This window comes from Lottia gigantea (genome assembly GCF_000327385.1).
Source record: "Lottia gigantea unplaced genomic scaffold LOTGIsca_29, whole genome shotgun sequence".
NCBI lineage: Eukaryota > Metazoa > Mollusca > Gastropoda > Lottiidae > Lottia > Lottia gigantea.
In genome coordinates this window covers 299,369-321,718 of record NW_008708943.1, presented here as the reverse complement: position 1 = coordinate 321,718, position 22,350 = coordinate 299,369, and the positions used below count along the sequence as shown (strand labels likewise).

The following is a 22,350-nucleotide window of genomic DNA, read 5'->3' as shown; positions in this document are numbered from 1 at the left end:
ATATCTTTTATATTGTATATTTTTTATTTTGAGAATTTCGATGGATAGTTAACATTAAGCTCTAACAGTTGGTAAAACAAATATTTTGACAACTATAAAGATAACTGAAATTGAGGCAAAGCAAATATTTTGAAAATCTATATATGTAGATAACCGAAATCGAGCTCTATCAGCTGATAAAACAAATATCTGGACATCTATATAGATAGATGTATTTGAGCCCTATCAGTTGATAAAGCAAATATTTAGACAACTATATGGATAGTTGTAATTGAATTCTATCAGCTTGTAAAGAAAATATTTACATAACCATATAGAGAACTGAAATTGAGCTCTATCAGCTGGTGAGGCAAATATTTAGAATCCCAAATAGGTTATGAAATTTGAACTGGTAAAGTAAATACAGCTCAAAGATAAAGTTAAACAAGTTACTGTAATGGAGCTCTATCGACTGCTAAAGCAAATATTCAGACAGCTAAATAGATAACTGAAATTTAGCTTTGTGCATCACTGGTTACAGTAACTGTGTCCTCGTTGATGTTATACAAAGCATTATCAAAACCTTTTGCGTGTCTGATCGAGTTGAAGGTCCACTGGTACTTTTTAGATAGATAATATAACAATACAAAGGACACAATCAGTGAAAATAACACGGCAAAAACAATTCCTACAACACCACCATCTGATAAACCGGAAGAGCTTCCTGAAAATAGAAACAACCCAATTTAGGACATGAACGTAGAAAACATGAAAAGGGAGAAGGGAAGGTAATGGAGGCCCGAAAGATATATATTTGGGCAATGCCACCTCCCTCATGTAGTTACAGGCCTAGAGGACGGGTATGTCAAATTACTGTCCTCTCCAAGACAATAACTTTCGACCACGGTAATTTCGGTTTCATTTCATAAACTGGAATATGTAAATATACATGTATATAATTAGATATGATTGAGTGAATCAATCATATTGAACGGACTGTCGTGTTGATAAACTGAAATCCCATTAATTTTATGGGCTCTCTGAAGAGATGACAATGCTTAATGTCGGACAAATCATTAATTTATAGTCCCAAAAGAGATGCTGAGTTTCCAAACCAAAAAACCAAATAAACAATATTAGCTATGTAGACTATTTGAAATGTTTGCCGGAATGACAATGCATATTAACACCTAAACATCTTTTATTTACGTTAAATCAAAAGTAAAATACATTCAGGTCTTGGTTCGATATTTTTCTACAAGTAATGCATTCATCAATAATGAATATCGTGTTTCGTTGATATAATTATTCTAACAATAATTAATGATCTTCAGTGGCCAGACAAAAATAGAAAACAATATATTACGCAATCTGTCAAGTCGCTACCATTAAAGTGCCAGAGTGTTTTGAAAAATTTGTTATCAAATGATAAAAAATATCAATTTAAAGGGAGTTTTTAAGGTTTTTCTAAATGTTTCACGTGCATCGGGGACACTGATGGCATGAATTTGCACCATTAAAACTTTCAATCAAACGTCTGCGGTTCCAATTCAACTTATTGTTTCATGACGTCATTAATAGCCAAATATGCTTTATCACAATATACAGCCCTTCGCGGTTTGTGACGGCATCCCCGATACACATGCTTATTTTTAACTGCTTTACAATCTTTTTAACTGGCGGTCGACTCGCTATATAATAATCGATTTCTAAATTTTCCAACAAGTTCTGTTGAAATAAAGGATTATAACCTTGAATTCAGACAAAAGCTTCACCATATTAGAAGTATAATTGTTGAAACAGTAACAACTATATTTTTCTTTTATCAAAATAGATCGATAAATCGATTGATCGAATCAATTCTTGAAACACTGTATAGAACAATCAATATCCAGTCAAAAGCAGTAAGGAAAACTTATTGAAAACGGTGTCTTTGTAGATAAAATTATATCGGAAAAGCGTGTACGAGGGCGATTAAAACCTCCTAACGTTATATACATAATCTATAATCAATAGCAGAATTTTAGGAGACAATTATCAGTTAAAGTTACTATGATGATTTGAAATAATAAAAACGCAACATAGCAACAGTGTCCTTTTAAATATGAACTTATCAAAATATTTGCCCCGCCTCGTTTCTACATAACAATTAGATCAAGTTAAAAGGTGTTTGCAATAGTAACGTCATTATCTAAAATTAAATTGTAAAGCCATTCCGGAATTTAAGGAACCAAGGGTAACGGACCAGAAATCGAAATTTGCCCCGAAAGTGATGACCCCCCCCCCCCCCCCCCTCCCCCTCCCTCAATACTTACGCAGGGAAACTCTTCCTTTTAATGAACAATTCGTGTCATATTAATAGGTTTACTGAAAGCCCGTCTTCACAATGTCAGGCTCAAACGAACTTTGTCTTATATCTTGACTGCAATAACCGCTATTCTTGTATCACAGAATGCAGCTATTTAATTGGATTGTACGACAGCGAATACAACCAATCAGAGGCCTTGACAGAAATACCGTGAACATTATGGCTCATTGTTAATATACTTTTCTGATTGACTGTATTTGCTGGCTTACAATCCAATCAAATGGCTGCATTTTCAGAGTTACAAGGATAAGGCCATGTTTGTAATAGTTGAAGATGCTGCAAGGCAGACAAAATATCTCTCGAAAACAGAAAGTTTTGGGAAAAATGGTTCACAAAAGGGAAAGAACTGATCGATCGTGCCTCATTGATACAGACTCATTAGGCTTGTTACGATCTTTTACCGGATGTAAAATGTATAGATTAAACTGTAAACATTTATAACAAACATTTTGGTTACCACAACAAACCATAAGCCAAGTCAATACAGGATGCATAATAGATATTGATCGCACTGGGAGTTCTATAAACATTAGGTCACTACTTCTATAACGGCTTAATATGAAGAACTGAATATGTTTGAGACGAAATAAGAAACAAACACGTTTTAAAACTTAAATCGCGTTAAAGAAAGGGAAATTGATTGAAATTACTCAATAAAGGTCTCAATTGGAACACAAATACATTTGCACCACTTATAAAAGACATTTATATAACAAGGACAAAGAAAAGTTTTACCACACAGCAAAATCGATTAATAGACAAAACAAGATGAAAGCAGAATAATCCATACGAGAGCATAGCACACCCTTTATTAGGTGAAAATAGACGAGCAATGATTAAATATACTGCTGAAAATTGAAGAACCAAGAGGTCCAGACCCCATCTATTAGCACTTTTGGGTATACTGTCGGTAATCAATGTTTTGGTGCAGTAAACCTTATAGCTTTTATCTGTTATCAAAAAGTAACAAAACGCTTTATTTCTGAAAAGAAAAGTCGCATAAAAAAGACAGTTGTTGATTACCAGTGAGCGAAGTTGAACTTTGCTAACTGTATAAAACGTGACATGAGCAAGTGACATTTTGCTTACTGTAAGAACGTAGCGTAAATATGTAACGTTTTGCTCACTATGAGAACACAACGTGAGAACGTAACATTTCGTTAACTGTGAGGACGAAACATTTTGCTAACTATAACAACGCAGCGTGAGAACGTTACGTTTTGCTAACTGTGAGAACATAATGTGAGAACGTAACGCGAGAACTAAACGCTTTGCTAACTATAAGAACGCAGCGCGAGGACGTTACGTTTTGCTAACTGTAAGAACGTAACTTTTTCCAAATTGTGGGAACGTAGCGTTAAAACGTATTATTTTGCTATCTGTGAGAACATAACATTTTTTTTAACCGTACTATGTTTACCTTTTCTCGGTTGCTTTTGAGGAGCTGCCGTGATTCCATTTCCGGTATTATCTGTGAACGGAGAACGGGTGCCAGTATCGACCGTAAAGAACCGATTATGTAACGTTGCTGGGTTCATATTTTCACCAGGTCTGTTAGTAAATGGGTTTAGAGCTTTGTTTGTAAGAACTGGACCAGCAGTTATCGGTCTATTGGTTATCTGTTTTACTGTTACCGGATACAATGATTGTTTTACTTTACTTGTTGCTGAAATTAAACATTGATAGCGAATCAATAAAGGATATATATATACATGCTATATATATACAAGATATTATATATATATGAATTGAATATGGATTAAATAACAACTTGTTCTCTCGAAAATGGACAATATGAACGGAGTAAACATGACAAATCTATGTCCAGGCTTTACATTGATACAACTGGTCTGAAGTTGTGAGAACGTATGCTGAATCTTTCGCAACAAGGAATCAGTCCAACGTTTTAAAGTCTTGAAAGTGCTCTGCAACGATGGAAGCTGTCGATAGTTGCCGGATGCTCAACAAGATACTCTCCGTTGAGTGAAAATCAACTTATTTACCCATGACTTTGACACAAATAAACCCCTTTTTAAAGTTGCAAGTCAGATCGTCCCATTTTCCAGTCTCTGTAACTCTGGCCACGCAGTCTTGATGCATGGTGTTATTGGCATCAGACGGTTCCCCGTCGTCCCAGTTGACATAGTTTAGAGGCGTGTTGTCGCTGTTTTGGTAGCCACCTGGAAACAAAAGCCTCAAAAGTGTACAATAAAGATAAGTTTTCAAGAGGATAGCTTCGTCTCTTTCAATTTGGAACCCTCGAGGAACAGGGTCTCAGGGTACTGGATGACATACTACTGGTAATCACCATCATATCATCAGATCAACAGGTCCATAGAAAGTGGTCGCAGGAGCATAGCAGCAGGCCGGACGAATACTTACCAATATTGGGAAAATATGACACACTCCTCTTGTGCTAAACGAGTCGGACGGATGATGAAGCCGATTTTGAATGTTGTACTTACCGTTTTCGGCACGGATGAGTCCTAACCAAATGTCTCTATCAGGATACTTTATCAAAGTCTTGACGAAGGAGTCTTCTGCTTCATCGTGAATACTGATTAAATCTCCTCTCATACGTTTACACCTGGTGTTGGCGTCAGCCCAGCTCATATTTCGATTGGAAAAATCTTTAAAACATCGATCTTTATATGGGATCCATATACTTCCACAAGCTGCTTGGACCGGTTTTGTTGTGGGTTTAGCTGCCTCTGAAACATCAAAGCTTTGTAAAATGTTTCGGTGCATTGATAGGAGCATCTTCACAAGAGCAAGCTATTACGAATTTCGTCTTATACCTTGACAGCAATAGCCAGTATTTTTGTCCCACTGAATGCAGCGCACAATCCGATCAAATTGCTGCATTCCGTGATACAGTAATACTGGCTATTGCAGTCAAGGTATAAGACAAAGTTCGTAATAGCTTGATATTTGAAGATGTGATATGAGACTAGATCTATCAGAATAATATGTTATATTCGAATCTACATGATTTTATGATATCTTTAAGACGGGTTACCACTGGATTACAAGTAGGACCTCTCGACGACTGAGACAGTCGTAAATTGTAAAAACCACTAATTGTTGGGAGCTATTGCTAGTACTGCTAGTAAACGTCAATATCTAAAGGAAATCTTCAAAAGGGTCAGAAATTGGCAAAGCAGATCCGAGAGGAATAGCCCTCTATTAAACTCTATTTTTTTATATTTTACATGACGTCGTGACTTTTACATATTTATGGCCAATTGATTTTAAAGTTTAATAAAGTAAAAAGTGATAACTCGACCAACACTCACCAACGACTATTTTACAGATGTAAGGAAAAGATGAATTACAAAAGACATCATCAAATTTATCGTTAAGTTTCATAGCCACGCATCCCTCTCCGTCACGTTTTGATGGTTCGTTGTATGCCCAGTTAGTGAAGGTTACAGGTGAATTATCATTCCAGTGATAGTCTCCAGAGCTCTGGAATCACAATCATCAATAATGAACACTTTAAATAGCTTAAAGAGATACTATTCATTAGAATGCATAAATTACTTCTCAAAATGGGCCAATATTAATCGAGGAACTTACCTGGTGCCATAAACAGAATCCCTCTATAATCCGATAAATCCATTATACAACGTAATTATTGAAAAAAAAACCGCTTACGTAGTTTGAAGGATAATTACTTAGTTTTATAGATATATCGGAATATACAGGGATTATGATGTATAATTATGACACTTGGTAGGTCTATGATTATATTCTCTTAATGGCCAAGTTTCAAAATCTAAAAGTTATTACTTTCCACCTGCCAACTCTGTAGGGGATTTCATCAAAGACCTGGTATGACTTATATAGGTCATTGAGTATTGTATCAGAATCATATGGTGTTTCTTTTAACAGAGATATACCCTCAAGAGGCTCTTTACTCAAACAGAATTCTATACTTAGATGTAACCCATCAAGTATCATCTTCAAAGAGTAGTAGGCATTAGTATAGAGTGGGTAGAAGTGGAGGGGGGGGGGGGGAGTGCTGGTGCCTTTCATGTTTGATTAAGGAATGAGAATCAACAGCTTACAACTTGGTCGTTGAGTCCAATCCAACTATATGCCTTCATGGATTTAGATAGCAGCGATACAAAGGCCTGCTCATATATATCCCATATAGATGCCAGGTTACCGCCATCTTGCTGGCACTGAGTCTGCGCATCCTGCCAATTCTTCTTATCTGTTTTCAGACTGTAACAACTTCTGTCATATCGCTGATATCCGGTCACTGTACACCCGAGTTTTGATGGGATAGGATTAGCTAAAACAGGATCTACAATAACGAATTGAATAAATGTAGTGATTATGATCCGATTGTATGCTGGCGAAGCCGACATTATTTTGGAGTTTTTATTTGTCATTCCTGTGATGAAGTCCAATCGGAAATTGGAATATGAATTCATAGATCTAAATACTGATTGTGTCTCATTCTGGTGATCAGTCGCACCGTGATGAATGATGTTGATGCTGTCAAAACGACATGGCTATGAATTTTGATCTATTATGCTAATTAGTCGCATAACAAAGGTTATCTTGTCAGTTTAGATACATAAGACATCTATTTCAATAATGAACGAAAAAGGATTACAACTTTACAAGGTTCACGATAAAGGATCCTGTCTACCAGCTGGTCCTTGGCCAAACCTCATGGCAGGGATCTTTCCAGTATTATCCATACCCAGCTACTGAAAGGGCGGCTGGAGTACTGGGTGAACATGAAGTATTCAAACAATATTGATTGTTACTCTTTATGGTGATTACTCGCACCATGATGGTCACACAATAATGTTTCTAGTATCACAATTAATACCATGGTGTAGAACTTCCATATTGGTGTTAATGAATTATATTGACTAAAGAACGCAGAGCTAAAACCTCACCAGAACAGTTAAAGGTATAAGGGTTATTACGCCATGTCTTTACTGCTTACTTCGTTTTGTTTGACACAGGAAACCTCTTTTCATCGAACAGGCGGCATCCACCCAATATCCACCAGATCGTCTTCCACGTGGTATCACCATTACACAATCTTGCTGCAACACATATTAACAATCAATTATAAAATATGTATTGATGTCTATAGCTCAACTTTAGGATAAGCAGACGTTCCCCAAAGACCCCATGTTTCATAGTAACCCACATCGTGTCCAAAAACACACCCCAATACGTCAATCTTCCTGATAGTTAATAAAACCGGTATTCCAGTAACCTATTAGTATTAAAACCAGTAATGTAAGTGGGAATGTTAATAGTGGTCTAAATATTCAGACTGTCCCTCCTTCCGGTGAAATTTTATCTGAAAACAGACCTCGGATTAGATCAATAAAGCTGGATTTTCGCTTACTTGATCTGTTTTGTCTTTGAGATTCTCATTTGGTTCCTTCCGTCCCCAGTTGGTAAAAGCAACTTCCGTGTTGTCATGCCACACGAACAATCCATTTCTTCTTCTATCATTTAAACCAATCCAGATCCCGGTGACAGCATTCTTAATCATCATAGTAACTGTCACTGCAGGGTCAAGAACAAACATATCACATACATTCATTTGTATGATAAATTCAAAACTATAACATTTTTTTGCAAGTTTTGAAGTAATCATTCTTATCCCTTACCAGAAAAGGACGTGAAGATATTCTTTATAAAGAAATTACAAACTTTACATTTTCATAAATGTCTACTGAAAACTTACCAGATGTATTGTACGTATGAAACAGGTGATGATGGTACTAAATCTTCTATAAATGATGATGATGATGACGATACTGCTGCTGAAGTTGATTACTGCTGCTAATGATGATGAATACTGCAGCTTTTGATGTAAATGATGTTGCTTCTAATGAAGTAGGAAGTTGATGAACATCAACGACAACGAAAACGATGATGATTCATGTTGCGGCTGCTGATAATAATGACGATTGATGCTGTAGATGATGATTGTGATGATGATTAATACGTACATTGTTCAATATAAGAATTAATGCTTGCTATTTCAATACCAGGCCCCAATGCACTACAACTTGACAGAGCATCAGTGAAATTCATCTTGTGCTCTGGAGAGTTGGATAAAGCTCCTCCCACATAGAAACATTTACTAGCTGTAAGATAAAGTTTTCATAGATAGATATGACTATATAAGACATAAAGCATAAAGGGCACGATCTAACTACCTCCTTGGAATGTTTGGGTTCAAAGTTATATCATTAATATTATTATAATCTAACATTATATGTAGCTATCTTGATGGAATCCTGGCTTTTTCATCCTGAAAGATGTCGATGATTCAAAATAGCTTTCGAAAATCCTCTCAGACATAACGCTAAGGAGCGGAACACACCATCTCGTTAAAAATCAGACACAATTCTAAGGTCAAACACAAGGCGGAACACGCCCTCTCGTTAAATTGTTTTAAGGCGTTAACTTAATAAAATCGAAAACAATAGAAACCAATCGTTTGGTGGTAGGTAGGGTCAAGTTGTATGTAATCCTATTCCATTTACTGTTGATTACTAAGCAACATTTCACGCGATTGAAAATTAATCTATAATAATGTACCTGGTCTTTCACAGATTTATTGATTTATTGATTTTTACTGTGCAGCAATCAGTTCTTAATACAAGAATAGGAAGTCAAGGTGCATGGCTTTACAAGTATATAATTAAGATTAAATTCGCTATGATGGCGTCTATCTTGTTGAGAGAGTACACCAGCATCATCAACTCCTATCAGAGGCAGTATAGCGGAGGAAAGACAAAACATTATTGTCCTCGAGGTCATTTTAGCTTTAATAATAACAGAACACAATTTATATGGTGTACCTCTCCTGAATATTATTTTATGCAACGTTTCAACAATTTAAATTGGCATTGTTATTTAATGTGATCTCTTCCCCCAAATGTCGCTTAACGATTATCTGCTATAATAAGTGTCATGAAGATTGTGTATAATGCATAATTCATGATCACTCTTTTTGAACACCTGAAGCAACTCAGCAACCATAGTACACTAATAAGGGTTTGGGCAATATCGTAAAAGATGCTTTGCTGCTAGTATCCGTATTGGAGCTTCAGCGACCCCAAGGCTGCTACTGTTACTCAGAGAGTCTACATACCTCATACCTTTAAGTTTCTAATAGTGCATGTTGATGAATGTACAGATTTAATGTTTTATTGTTGGACACCACGAGTAATAATCTCAACAAGTAGTAGTTATTGTATTACTGAGATTGAAAGGATATCAATCAATACGATTATTTACTTCAATAACTATTATATATAGAATTAATACCAATAACTCTGTTAAATAATTAACTAATTGTTATAAAATATAAAAGTAAAATTTTTATCTTTTTATGCAATCCGAACTCTTTATAAGGAATAACGATTAATAAGCAAAACATATTACCAAATAATTTCTGCCATGTGGGAGAATGTAAAGTTGAAAACCCAGTCGCAGAGTGAACATGCCCTGACAAAGACGATTTGATACTGGTCTTACGAAGTACTACAGATTGAATAAGGGTATTGTGCAAATTGATGCCATCAGTGTCCCCGATACACTTATAAAATAGAGATCTCCTTTAAGTCCCGTTAAGGGTAACATGATGTTAAAGGGACAAAGAAAGAAAAGAGATTGCCTCGGATGAAAGGAAAACACGGGAGAAAGGACAAGAAACTATTGTATCAATTATTCAATAAAATGCCAAGATACCAAATAAACATTCTAATCAGATTGGTTTGGTTGTGGCAACGCTGTTTGGAATTATTTAATAGAATATCTACTAAAATATAACTTCTAATACGAGGATTTTTAAGAGAAAATCTAAAAGCTAAATCATACATGTAAATTATATAACGAACTCTCCATGTTGGATATGGAATTGACGAACCTAGTCGCAAAGTTCTGACACTATAACCATTATGTACAAGTAGCATCGTCTCAATGCACCTTGAACTATTTAAATACTAGTATTTTGGTCAGAGTTGCTACTTCTGCGAAATACTTCCATTAAGTTATTGTCAACTCGACTATTGGCCTAACAATGTTTATTTCGGTATCTGGGGTACTTACATCCCTGGGCTGCTGTAAATTTAGATGGACATCCTCCCTGTTGTACAACCATAGATGGTGGTGTGATGATTTTACTAAATGCTGTGGATTTCTTACAGACAAACCCATTGACCATACCACATGGTATATCGACCCACACTCCTGTAATTAAAACAAACTCGAGACTGGAGGCTGGAAGAGGGGCTATGCGCCAGGTTTAATCATGGTACTGAACGACAGTGGCTTCCGTTTGTAGTGTTCCGGTCATATGTTTGATTTTAAATTCAACTTAATCAACTGTTAAATCAAACACAAACCTCTATTAGAATATATCTGAACGCAGCGTTCCCCGCCATTGTCATCATTAGGTTGACTTGGTCCCCAAGCTAAATAGCGTACAGTAGAACCATCCGTCCATCTGTAAATACACCACAATTCATTGGATTAAGCAAAGATCAAAACTTCATGTTAGCGAGCAAATGTTCAACACACCCCCTTCATAGAATTGTGAGAAATAACAAGCTCCGTACTGGAACACCAGATGTCATTCAGAGACGTCTTCGGCTAGGTAGCTCTACCGATGTTTATTTTTGCATTAATTTAACCTTGAATGGATCACAAGCTATATTTAATTCAACCTTATTTACACCATTTTGCGAAAGGGGAGTATGCTATATATTTAATAGATTAACAAGGTGTTTAAACATGAAAACACATACTTATACGGGCCGAGATCTAGATCGTTCAAGCCAATATAAAACATTGTTGTATGGTGTTTACTCATCTACAATAAAAACAATATTTTCAGGTGGTCAAGGACCAAGTTGATAGACAGGATCCTAAAAAAAGTTATCATTATTGTCATCCATTGCCAAGATGGTTGGTCAAGGGCAATCTGAAAGACGAGATCCTCGAGAAGCTAAGTAAAATCACTGACAAGTTAGTCAAGACAAGGATCCCCGAAAACCTTAACTTATCCTTAGAATATCAATACCAAGAGTTTATAACCAGAACTATTGAGTAGTAAGGATTCCCGAGGAGCTAAGTTTCAATCAAACTATAGTTTGGACGTTTATTTTCGTCTTTTTAGACTAAACATACCAAAGTTGTAAGGAAGCCGTTTTCTTCAGCAGAATGAACACTGGACAGATGAGCTCCTTGGGAGTTGCAGAATCGTTCAGCATCGTAGAAATTTTTCTTGGCATCTGAACCTTGTTCTGGACTGAGGTAATAACAGTAGTTATCATAAAACAACCAGGACGAGTTTCCACATTGTTCTACAGCTGTAACGAAGAGTTGTCATGAGGTTACTATAATGACAAACTGAGGCCAATTGAATCAATGGACACTAGAATGTGAGCATTCTTCGATGGATTGGGGGATCTCAGATATATTTCCTATCGTAGATTGGGAAGCCGATGAAGCTATTGGATTGATCATGAAATCGTTTGGGAAGTTGAAGTCCAAAGACTTATTTCTGTTCTACAAATGTTTGTTTCGCGGTGTTGATTAGCTTTAGCTATTCAAGCGATATAACATTACTATCTGGCATGATTCATTTAGTTCCATTATGCTATGCCTCTAATGATGTGCATTCATGCAGTTAATACAGTATTCAAGGAAACATTGGGAGCTTACATGTAACAGCAGTAGGTGGTACATTAGTGGTTGGTGGAGTTAAACCTACAAATACAGTCAGATATAAGTGGATCATTAGAGATATACACGGGATGAGTTGTCAATCAATTAATTTATCAGTTGATAATGCTCAACCTTTTTTAACCACATCACTTTTCAGAATGACACCTCGACTTCAGGTTCGAGTATCATTTCATAAAATAAACTTGATGGTCCCGATTTTCAATCTCTTTAATAATAACAAGGAAGGAATATATGGTAAAGTATTCAAATGACACCAGCTTTAAGGAATTTTCCATATTTCATTGATGGCGAACCTGATATTAGATTTCTATTCCAGTTCCACAGGACATTTTCTCTTGCATTTATCGCGTAATCATTAGTGTAAACAAAATGGTGATCGCTTTGTCAGGATATTGTCTGTGAAAGTAAAGATCTTGCAGGTAATACAAGTTTCTCCTGGTAATGTTTAACCACAATACTTATTTCCGGTAGCCTATGTCACTGCCTGAAAATCTACTTTGTATTATCTTAAGATAAATATAAAACACTGTTTTTGAATTACCTATTTCCGTCGCTTTATTGATATATAGACAATGATAAAATATTTTAATATTCACTTTTAGGTACACCTGTCCCACAACACCGGACAAATTCGTACTGTAAAATATTCTCGCTTCCCCACTCCTAGTCAATAACTACTCTAAGCCCAATGTTGGAAAGTTAACCCCCTTTACCAAAGGTAGTTGTCCTGATGAGGATTGTGTGCTTGGCACATAGAATTATTTGTACTCAATAAGAACTATATAGAGAATTTAATTTGAATAGAATTTACCTTTCTGTAATTGACAAATGAAATTGTGACCTAAGTAACAGTTATCATCCATCCATTTGTTGGCTTGAACAGAATATTGAACACAATCTTCCTGATGGTTCCAATCATTAGGTTCTTTGTCTGCCCAGTTAGCATAATCAAATGGCGAACCATCGCTCCAAGAATGGCCTGTAATTTATACAGTGGACAAAGAATGAAATTTGGTTTACATTTAACTTGTGAGATCTTGACTAGAGTTAAACTGGACAACGCACTCTTTGTCGCAAAATAGCAAATGTGCACCGCCTGAAGCGCACATGAAGAAATAACGACTTTACTGTTGAATTTGTCTGGTTTCAAAGTAGGAAACCTGACTGATACTATGACGTCATTAACGTATTTATGTGTTTTATTTAACTGTAGACGAACTGAATGTCATATTTCTTTTTATATTTTGAAAGGTATTTAGACTAATAAGTTTTAATAGTCTTTTACGATGACTATGGTCATTTAACTTCAGTTTTTAGTTTGGATTCACACTCACTTCTTTCTGTGGCTCGGTCATTGAGTCCAATCCAGAAATAACCCGTTTGATTCCTGCAAGTAAAAGAGAATCATGGAAATTCTAGGCCGTATCTAGATTATCCAAATATCAGATATAATAGACTAGCATTGGAAATGACAATAGTCCAAACAGACCTGATCAAATAGAACAAAATTGATAATACTCAACACAATCACCTACTCTATAGAATCGTTCTGGTTAATTGTTTGAGTTGCACTGGTGATCAAATACTTGCCACTGGCTATATAAAATCATTGATTAGACATCGTGTTTATCATTTCTATCTTATAATTTTTTAATATACTAATTGTCCAGACAACCAGTTTGACTGCCAAGTATGAGGCACAGTACAGTCTCACAGTAGTCAATAATGCAATAAATTTATTCAGATTATACCTGATCTCAAATATTTTCCTTAGTTAGATTCTTAAAATCCAGTCCATGTTTAGGTAAAAATCTGTTTTGGTGTATGTTACTCAACTTGCGATTGTAGCAAGCGACAGAATATAGCCCGTCAAGTCAACTGTTGCGAAATCACATCCGTATATTAGGGCCAGAAAATTTGCCTTTGTCAGAATCCATATGACCTTTTCTGGCCAGCACAGAATCAGCGTCCAGCATTATTTAGATAAATAAAAGCAAGCAAAAGGAAGATATCTTCTGTTTATGGCTTTCAGAACAAAATATCGTATTGTCAACTGTAAACGCTATTAATCTTACTGGAGCAGGAATTCTTGAAAAAACGATTCTTGTTCAGCCTTATGTATAGATGCTAAATCACCACCAAGACTTTGACAACTTGTTAAAGCTTCAGTCCACGATTGTTGATTTGACTTCTGTGATGTAAATGCCTACAAACAACAGAATGAACAACTAATGGGGTATCAATTATTTATGTAAAGATGATTAGAACTTTGATTAATCACTAAGCCTCTGACATACCAGGACTGCATTATCATTTGCATTAACGCTAGCAGATGGTTTTCAACTGTCGAGATATCTTATGGATCATACAGGGCTTCAACTTCACAAGATATGTTTCATAAAAAAGTTGTATGTCTTTGTGGTCTTCAACTTTCCATTGCCATAAAGATAGGAAGAAGACTAAGAGAAGATATTTTTATATTACTGTTTTACAGCTCATGTTCTCGAAAAACTTCATGCCGATTCTATGCAATTAATGTGCTTTGAATTTTAGGGCATAGATAGGCGCGTAATGCTTCTATCGACTTTTCATATAATTATTTCAGAGGAAAAAAAGCGAATTATTTCAGAGGAAAAAAAGCGAATTATCGCATAGTTTAAAATCGATATACCTTGTAACAATACCCTTGGTAGCTTTTCCAGGCAGTGGGACAAGGGAGGGAACTAGCTGTAGTTTGTGTTATAACAGGGTTAGTGAAGGAACCTTGTCGAGGTAGTTCACAGATTGACGAATGACTGTCTGTACAATTTCCATTCCTCCATAAACCAATGGGTCTGACAGCTTGCATAGCGACACACGTCTTTTTTTCATTGCCTAGAATTTAATCACAAAAACCTCTCATTGGGGTCAATAACTGTTCGGGAAGATCTAATCGGAGGTCGTCTGTATATAATCTACAATATCCGGCCATTATCCCCAAATTCGTTTGTTCGGTTATTAAATACAGAGAAGTTTACCCAAACAATTGCAAACACCAGAATGTACTTCTTCCAATTTCAAAATCTTCTTTCTCGAAGTCAACACAAGACTTATTTCGGTGCCATGATTAATGATCTCTTGTGAAGGTCTGCTATCGTCCGTACAGTACCTGTATGTTTCTCGCTCCAGTTGGTATAATCAAACACCATACCAGTTGACCAACTGTACCGCCCTGGGGTCAAATAGTCTGATAGACCAATCCAGAAATCATCTCCCCTTAAGGATATCTCAGCGGCTAGAAACGCCTGCACATGACTGGAATAAATATAAATTAAATAACGACGGGGAGTGACGTTAAGGTGTCAGGAATGTGCTTCTAGGCCTTACTCCCATGCGAAAAAAGTAGTTACTGAGGAGGAGAAAACGCCAAATCCAAGGTTAAGTAGTTCACCCCAACCTCAAAGAAAAATTTAACAGCAATTTTCTTACGTTTTGCAAAACAATTAACTTATTAAATTTCATCCAATAATATATCAATTCAATCTGGTAAAAGCTCATCTTGTGACACAGACAAGTGTTTCAGCCACTTACTTGTCATAAATAGTCGCCAAATGTCCGCCATTTTTTTTACAGTACTTTTCAGAAGACATCCAAGATCTATCAGGGGATGTGTTGAACTGGTAACATCTACCACGGTATCCTAAACTTCCTGGATACTAAAACATTCATGAAATAATTTCGTATAATGCAGATTTTTCGACGATTGCGAACAAGGACCTCATCGCAAATTAGCAAAGTAAACTATTTCATAAGTTATAGCAATATGTAAGGAGGCAAATTGATAGGACAGTCGCATTAGTCGATGATTCTCTTACGTATCAATCCTTAAGCACACATGGTCTTTATTTGTTCCATCTGGACGGCTAGTCGTGTTTCCAGGTCAGCCATCACGATCTGCCATGTGTCTCAATACTCCGCCAATAAGCACTGCAATATTGCCTGTAACCAAATTTCCAATGTCCAAAGTTACAGAACATAGATAACATTGAAAACAGACCAACCTTTTCACAGCCCGTTGTATAGATTTTACCCGAAATAATTTGTCTAGCTTTTCTACAAACTGATGATCTTGCAGCACCACAATTTTCATCTATCCATCCACCATGCTAAAATAACCAAAGTCATTTTCTGTTTTATAGCTCGTTGAAGAGTGCTTGGACTAGGCATTGATATATTACGGCGGCTCACATTTTCCACTTTTTATTTTGAATTAAAATCTTCAATTAGGTGATAATTCCTGTAATTTGGAATTAAAAACTTTAATTTTCACCAAGGTGATAATTATTTTCACCTAGGTGAAAATTAGGTGATAATTCCTGTAGTTTTTAATTATAAACATCAATTTTCACCTAAGTGATAATTAATTTCCACCTAGGTGAAAATTAGTGTTTTTAATTCAAAATTAAAAGTGAAATATGTCGTATGTGAGCCACTGTAGATATACAGTGGAGTCTGTATAGTGAATAAATCGAATTGTTTACTCTTTTGCTGATGAAAAACGGTACTGTTCAATTCTTTTTCTGTGACTTCGAAAAACAGATTCTACGAGCTTGTCAGAATGCAGGTAACTTAGTATATATTCTTGTTTCAAACTAACATCTATTAAAATGATTCGTCATGTTCTTAACACTGTATGTTTCCAATTACAAGCTATATTAAACTTATAAATCTAATAATGTAAGTCTTAAAGTTACTATGTTTCTGGCAATGTTCACATACCGGATAAGCATGCCAAAGGGTGCCAAGACTCAACTTACATAAGATAAAAAGGACACGCAATCTTGGTCGCCCTTATAATTATTAGGGTCGCCATCTGCCCAGTTGGTGTACGTCACTCTCTCGCCGTCTGACCAGACAAACTCGCTCTCTGATTGGATATCATTGAACCCCAACCAAACCCTGTTGTCTTTATGTCTACCGGCTGAAAAGGGATATTAAAAAAGGGCCAAATTGCATTTCTGAATTTGGAAACCGTATTTCTCAAATATATTGGTTGCTACAGAAAAAAACTTCTCTAAAAGTAACATTCAATATCTCAGTTAATAGTTTTTGTCCCTCACATGTCTTATAGATGTGTTTTTATTACCTCCAGGGCGATGATTGCTTTGTGCTTAGATTAAAACCCAGCTAAATGTGTTCGGCTTACCATTTGGAAGCATTGATAGAAGAAATTTATTTTCAGCAGGTCCAGCAATACTGGCCAGATTTCCAGATTGGACACGACAGTTTGACTCGGCATCCCCTTGGGTTAACTTCTCGGGTACGTACAAATAACAAGATCCTCTGAACGCTCTCCATAATCTGGGACATCCCCATACGCTTCCTGCAAAACAACGAATGGAGTTCATGGATTAGAGCGATAGCTGGTTGATACGATGGGCTACAGAAGCGAATCATATCAATCAACTGGTTACCGGAAGTCACCAAAAATATTTTGGAGGCAAAGAGTTTGAAATGTTCTTGATAACACACGAGCTAGTGTTCTTACCTTCTGGTGTTGATGCAGGTGGCGTTGTGGGTTGAGATGGTGTCGCTGTTGTTTTACCTAGAATAAAACGGCTATTCTAATATTTCCAATAGCGAATTAACATCATTAGCTATGTAGAATCGCCGAAAGGGTTTTGTGATATTACACCAAATTGTGTCGGGTGATCAGAAAGAGTACTGTACATTGTATTCCTGATGTAATTTCTGTGAGAAAACCTCACAACAACTATTGCAGGGATCTTATTCAATCACTAGGACATTTTGTGATGTTACCCTCAAGATGAGAAAGGCTTTTCTTACCCAATTTTTTACACACAAATCCAGCTCTGTTGGTACATTTCCAATCGTTCCACATTCCACTACTGGTAAACATGGATACACAGTCTTCAGAATTTTTGTTGTTATTGGGTTCACCTGAAACAGTTTGGTCAGAATAGATACATTTAGCTAACATAAACAGCTGATGCTTTTATTGCCACGGGAACTGCTAATGTACCAAGTACAGTTATCTATTGGTCTGATAGATGTTACATTTATGGGGCGTGGCTTGGAGCTTGGAGGTATCATTTTCTTTAATAAAATTGTAAATGAAAATTGGCAAGTATTTCAAATTCACGCCAGATCTTAACTATAGGTCCTTACAAGGCCACGAAGTTTGATTGCCTCTACTTTCATCAACAAAGATAGAAAAGTGGATTGTCCAGTTCGAACAACAAACCATTAGATACCCACAGCAATCTGGTACCCCGTCGTCAGTCATCGGACAAACCACCGTATCAATCTTTGAATTTAACGATCAAAAGAAATTCATATGTCACCAGAGGCTACACTTGATATAAGCTGTACTTACCTGGGAGCCAATTCATATAAGGAAAAGGTGACCTATCCGTCCACTGAAAACCCTTCTCTCTTTTCAAATCATTGGCTCCTATCCACAGAACTTCTGATGTCATACCCTTTATTCTTCCTAAACGAACAGACAATGAAAGGTTAATTACCGTAGATCAGTTAATAAGAAAATATCTCAGCCTATATAAATTGGACTCTTCGAAAGGGTTGTCGGACTTGTGACACGTCTAACTTGGTTATTGTAATAGAATTTTTTTTGGTCTAAGGATTTTTCGCCTCTCTAAAACGCGAATTTGTTAGCTAAACTATCAGAAATACTGTTAATAGCTCATCGTCGAAATTTGAGCCTTTAAATCAATATGTGTCCAGACTATAGAAATAGAAAGTAAAATTCCTAGTTTGAGGTATTTTTTAACTAATTATGCGATTTGCGTACATTTCTAGTACTTCTGAAGACTATTTTCATATGTTCAAGACCCAAATTAACCTCCGAAAATAGCGAAACTGTTCCTATAAAAGGGTACCTGTAACATATGCCTGTTCAACTGATGATGTAATACTTAATAAATCACCACCATTACTTCCACACATAGCTCTAGCATCGTTCCAGATCCGATCTTTATCCCAAAACTGGTAGCAGAAATCAGAATGGGGATCTTCTTCCCAGAACGGTCCACATTTTACACTAATAGGTTCTGAAAGAAATCAAGAAATAACACATAGGACACATAAACCGGAAGATTAATGCTTATCCAGAAGCAATGAATTCAAATATAATGGTAATTAATTAATGGTAATCAAATTATTTGCGCTTAATGGTTATTTTCTATGAATGCTCATTGATCTAAATGATCTAAATTTTGTTTTATTATAGTTTTTCAAAACTGACTTAATGAAATCATATAGCTACTAAAAATATATCTTATTTATAAAAATACCAAAAATAAATTTTACTTACTTGGTGTGGTTGTTTTAACAATGTTCTGAACGTAGGCTGAAAGTACATCAATAAATTATTTAATGGCACATATATGTCATCGTGATGATGTTTTTGTTTTAGATATAAAAAAAATGGTCGCATAAGAGCATAAAAGCTACAAAGCAGAGCTCTGAATTCGTGGATATATCGTCATACATGATCAGATATAAAACAATGTTCCCTATAAAAAAAACCCTAATGTTCCCTTACCGGCGTTTTTTTGACAAATAAAATATAATTTTTTATTGCATTGATCATCATTCCATTTGCCTTCATTGTTACTTTTACCAATGACTGAAACACAGTTCTCTTGTCCGTTAAAGTTGTCAGGTTGTCCTTGTATCCAGTTGGTATAGTTATACTGAAAATATTATACAGACACAAAATGTACTAACAAACAGCCGACCCTTCATTTCTGAAACAGTTGAAGCATGTGATAAAATTTGTCATACGTGTGAAAATTTAGAATCTTTCCTAAATATAATGATATAAATGGGGTTTTACGGTCTATTTTTCTGCACCTGATTCGCTATTAAAGACGGATAGAATCTCTCTGAGGAGATTAAGGTTTTGTGGAGCACGATCCTCATCAGGGTTACCAACACAGACTAGGTTAAATCAAGTATACTAGACCGGACTCGCCCTATCTACAGGGGGGGGGGGGGGAGGAAGGGGGGGGGGGGGTTGGGGGATGGGGACGGGGGCTGACAACTGACCAATTCCATTATTGCAATACCATACACTATATTAGTTGTCCCTCAGATTCATCAATCCTGGCTACGAGCCTTAGACAGGATCGTGCATTAAACAAAAGAGTGGACAAAGATTTCCTTTACGTCTGTTGGTCTTTTTTCCTGTGAAAGTCTGAAAGATTTCGACTGGTCTAAGAAAATTGTTTCATGTCATTCAAATTGACAGTTGAGTTACTTACGTCTGTTTCAGTATCAATCCACGTGAACGCGTTCTCTGTATCCATGTCTATCAAACCGATCCAGTATTTCCCGTTTTGGTTTATATTATCTAGAAGATGTAAATAAAAGTTATTGATGAATACGATCCGGCAGTCTAAACATAAACAGGACGGTTTACTCGATATTTAGATAAAATGTGTGACAATTGAAATCATGTCAAAGGGTGTTTTGTCAAATCACAACTAAGATCTTTAATTAGTCCTAGAATCAATTGCGGTTTTCAACAGCTTTAGTGCAATTAGTCATAATATCTTCGACCTTTTCTGGAAATAAAGGAATCACAGACCTTGTACAAAAAAAGGCTAGAAACCGGTTGGTATCTAACTGTCGTGTACAAGTACAATCTGATTCTGTCGTATTCTGTGGTCAAAATGACACTTTATTGGCCAGAATAAGAATAGAGCACTATTTATTAAAGTTCCACTATAGCTACCACACGAACAGTTATCTGTGGTAATGATGGTACCAACCTGTAATGAAATCCTGAGTATCCTGGTCTGGTATTACTGCCATGTCACCACCCTTACCCTGACACCAATATTGGGCGTCGTAGAAATTCTTGTTGCCATCCTTGTAGAAATAATAACACCTATTACCCTGTACCTTCCACTTTCTATCACATTTAAACACATCTAAAAGGATGAAATATATATTAGTAATATTAGCATAAAACCTGAAACATCGTCTCATGTTGGAGTGAGTAAGGATTTCCACTCTACTAGCATTAAATATTCAAAGCAAGAAGCACATCTTTCGAGAACGCATACCGCTGTGGTATTGTGTTCTTCCTTCAATTGTGAATGTATAAAAGGTTGACTGAGTACTGGCAAAGCCAGAGGTGTTGCTACGAGTGGGGCAAATAAGCCCCAGAAAAGAGGCTGGCCTGGGTTGCCCCCCCCCCCCCCCCTCCTTCACTTTCAATATTTTTATCATTTCACATAGTGAAAAGATAACCTGTATACTCCCGCTGGAAAATTCTGTGGCTCACCTGATGTTTCATAGAAACGACTCGAGACAGAACGACATGCCTGTTTTTATGTACTTACAAGACGGCTGGGTAACTTGTTTAACAGGAGTATTGCTATCTATTTGACAGATAGAAGATTTTGGAAGGTTACAGTTGCTGGTTGTTCTCCAATACCCCAATTTATCAGCTGAAATGTGATTCATAGCCGAGTAAACATTCTTATTATCATCGATCACAAACAACAAACTAATCAAAATCAGCAAGTTTCGGTCTTCACTTTTAAGGATTTAAATATTGTCCACAAATAGCCTACTAAAAATAACTAGTATATATATCGAGGACTAGGGAGGAGTGTGGAGAATAATAACTCATTAAGAAACCTTAGATAATAGTTTTGGCAAAATACTGGTATTTTTGGTATCACGACGGTGAGATGGCGGTTATTCTCCATCACCTGAAATATTACGTACAACTCTGTCTACACTAGGAGTATTCTAATAACATTTGAAGACGATTATCATTGATGAAAAAAAAGGTACTCACATGTGGACATGTAGACGCAACTTCTCTTGCCTTGTCTGTGTTTACCACCATTTTTAACCCAGTGGGTGTATTTACCAATATTACCACCATACGAATATTTCCATGTTGTCGTATTTACCACATCTGTAAAGTGTACTAATGCAACGTAGCTACAGAATGGTCGTGAAGCGATTTTGGCTAATGGCATGAAATATACGGCGAAGAAAATTATGCTTGTACAGCCACATTCACATTCTCTTTTCGATTCTCATCTGTAGAGTGACCAGTAATGTGCTCATCTGATGGCATATGAGATGGCTCTCGGTTTATGGTCCACTCTTAAGCTTTAGTTCAGCAAGCAACTGTTCCGACTTCCTTTATACTTTTGGATAGATGAAGAGAAGATATAAAAGTCTACTAAAACATAAATTCATTACCAGAA

General features: G+C 36.2%; 1 protein-coding gene across 1 annotated transcript; it reads right to left on the bottom strand.

The window, feature by feature from the left end:
* Positions 1–494: 494 nt before the first annotated feature.
* LOTGIDRAFT_161348 (hypothetical protein) lies at positions 495–22,116 on the bottom strand (the record flags this gene model as incomplete). The annotated part of the gene is made up of 33 exons (XM_009056749.1): positions 495–703; positions 3,768–4,013; positions 4,351–4,527; positions 4,813–5,058; positions 5,644–5,815; positions 6,418–6,659; positions 7,317–7,419; positions 7,731–7,894; positions 8,344–8,481; positions 10,454–10,594; positions 10,750–10,850; positions 11,152–11,216; positions 11,534–11,715; positions 12,071–12,115; positions 12,906–13,073; positions 13,429–13,481; positions 14,170–14,300; positions 14,766–14,968; positions 15,243–15,388; positions 15,665–15,789; positions 16,135–16,239; positions 16,891–17,054; positions 17,280–17,456; positions 17,622–17,678; positions 17,921–18,034; positions 18,471–18,587; positions 18,994–19,164; positions 19,428–19,463; positions 19,659–19,809; positions 20,380–20,468; positions 20,890–21,051; positions 21,466–21,573; positions 21,930–22,116. 33 exons carry the CDS (start codon positions 22,114–22,116, stop codon positions 495–497), a joined length of 4,695 nt encoding a protein of 1,564 aa, XP_009054997.1.
* Positions 22,117–22,350: the final 234 nt, after the last annotated feature.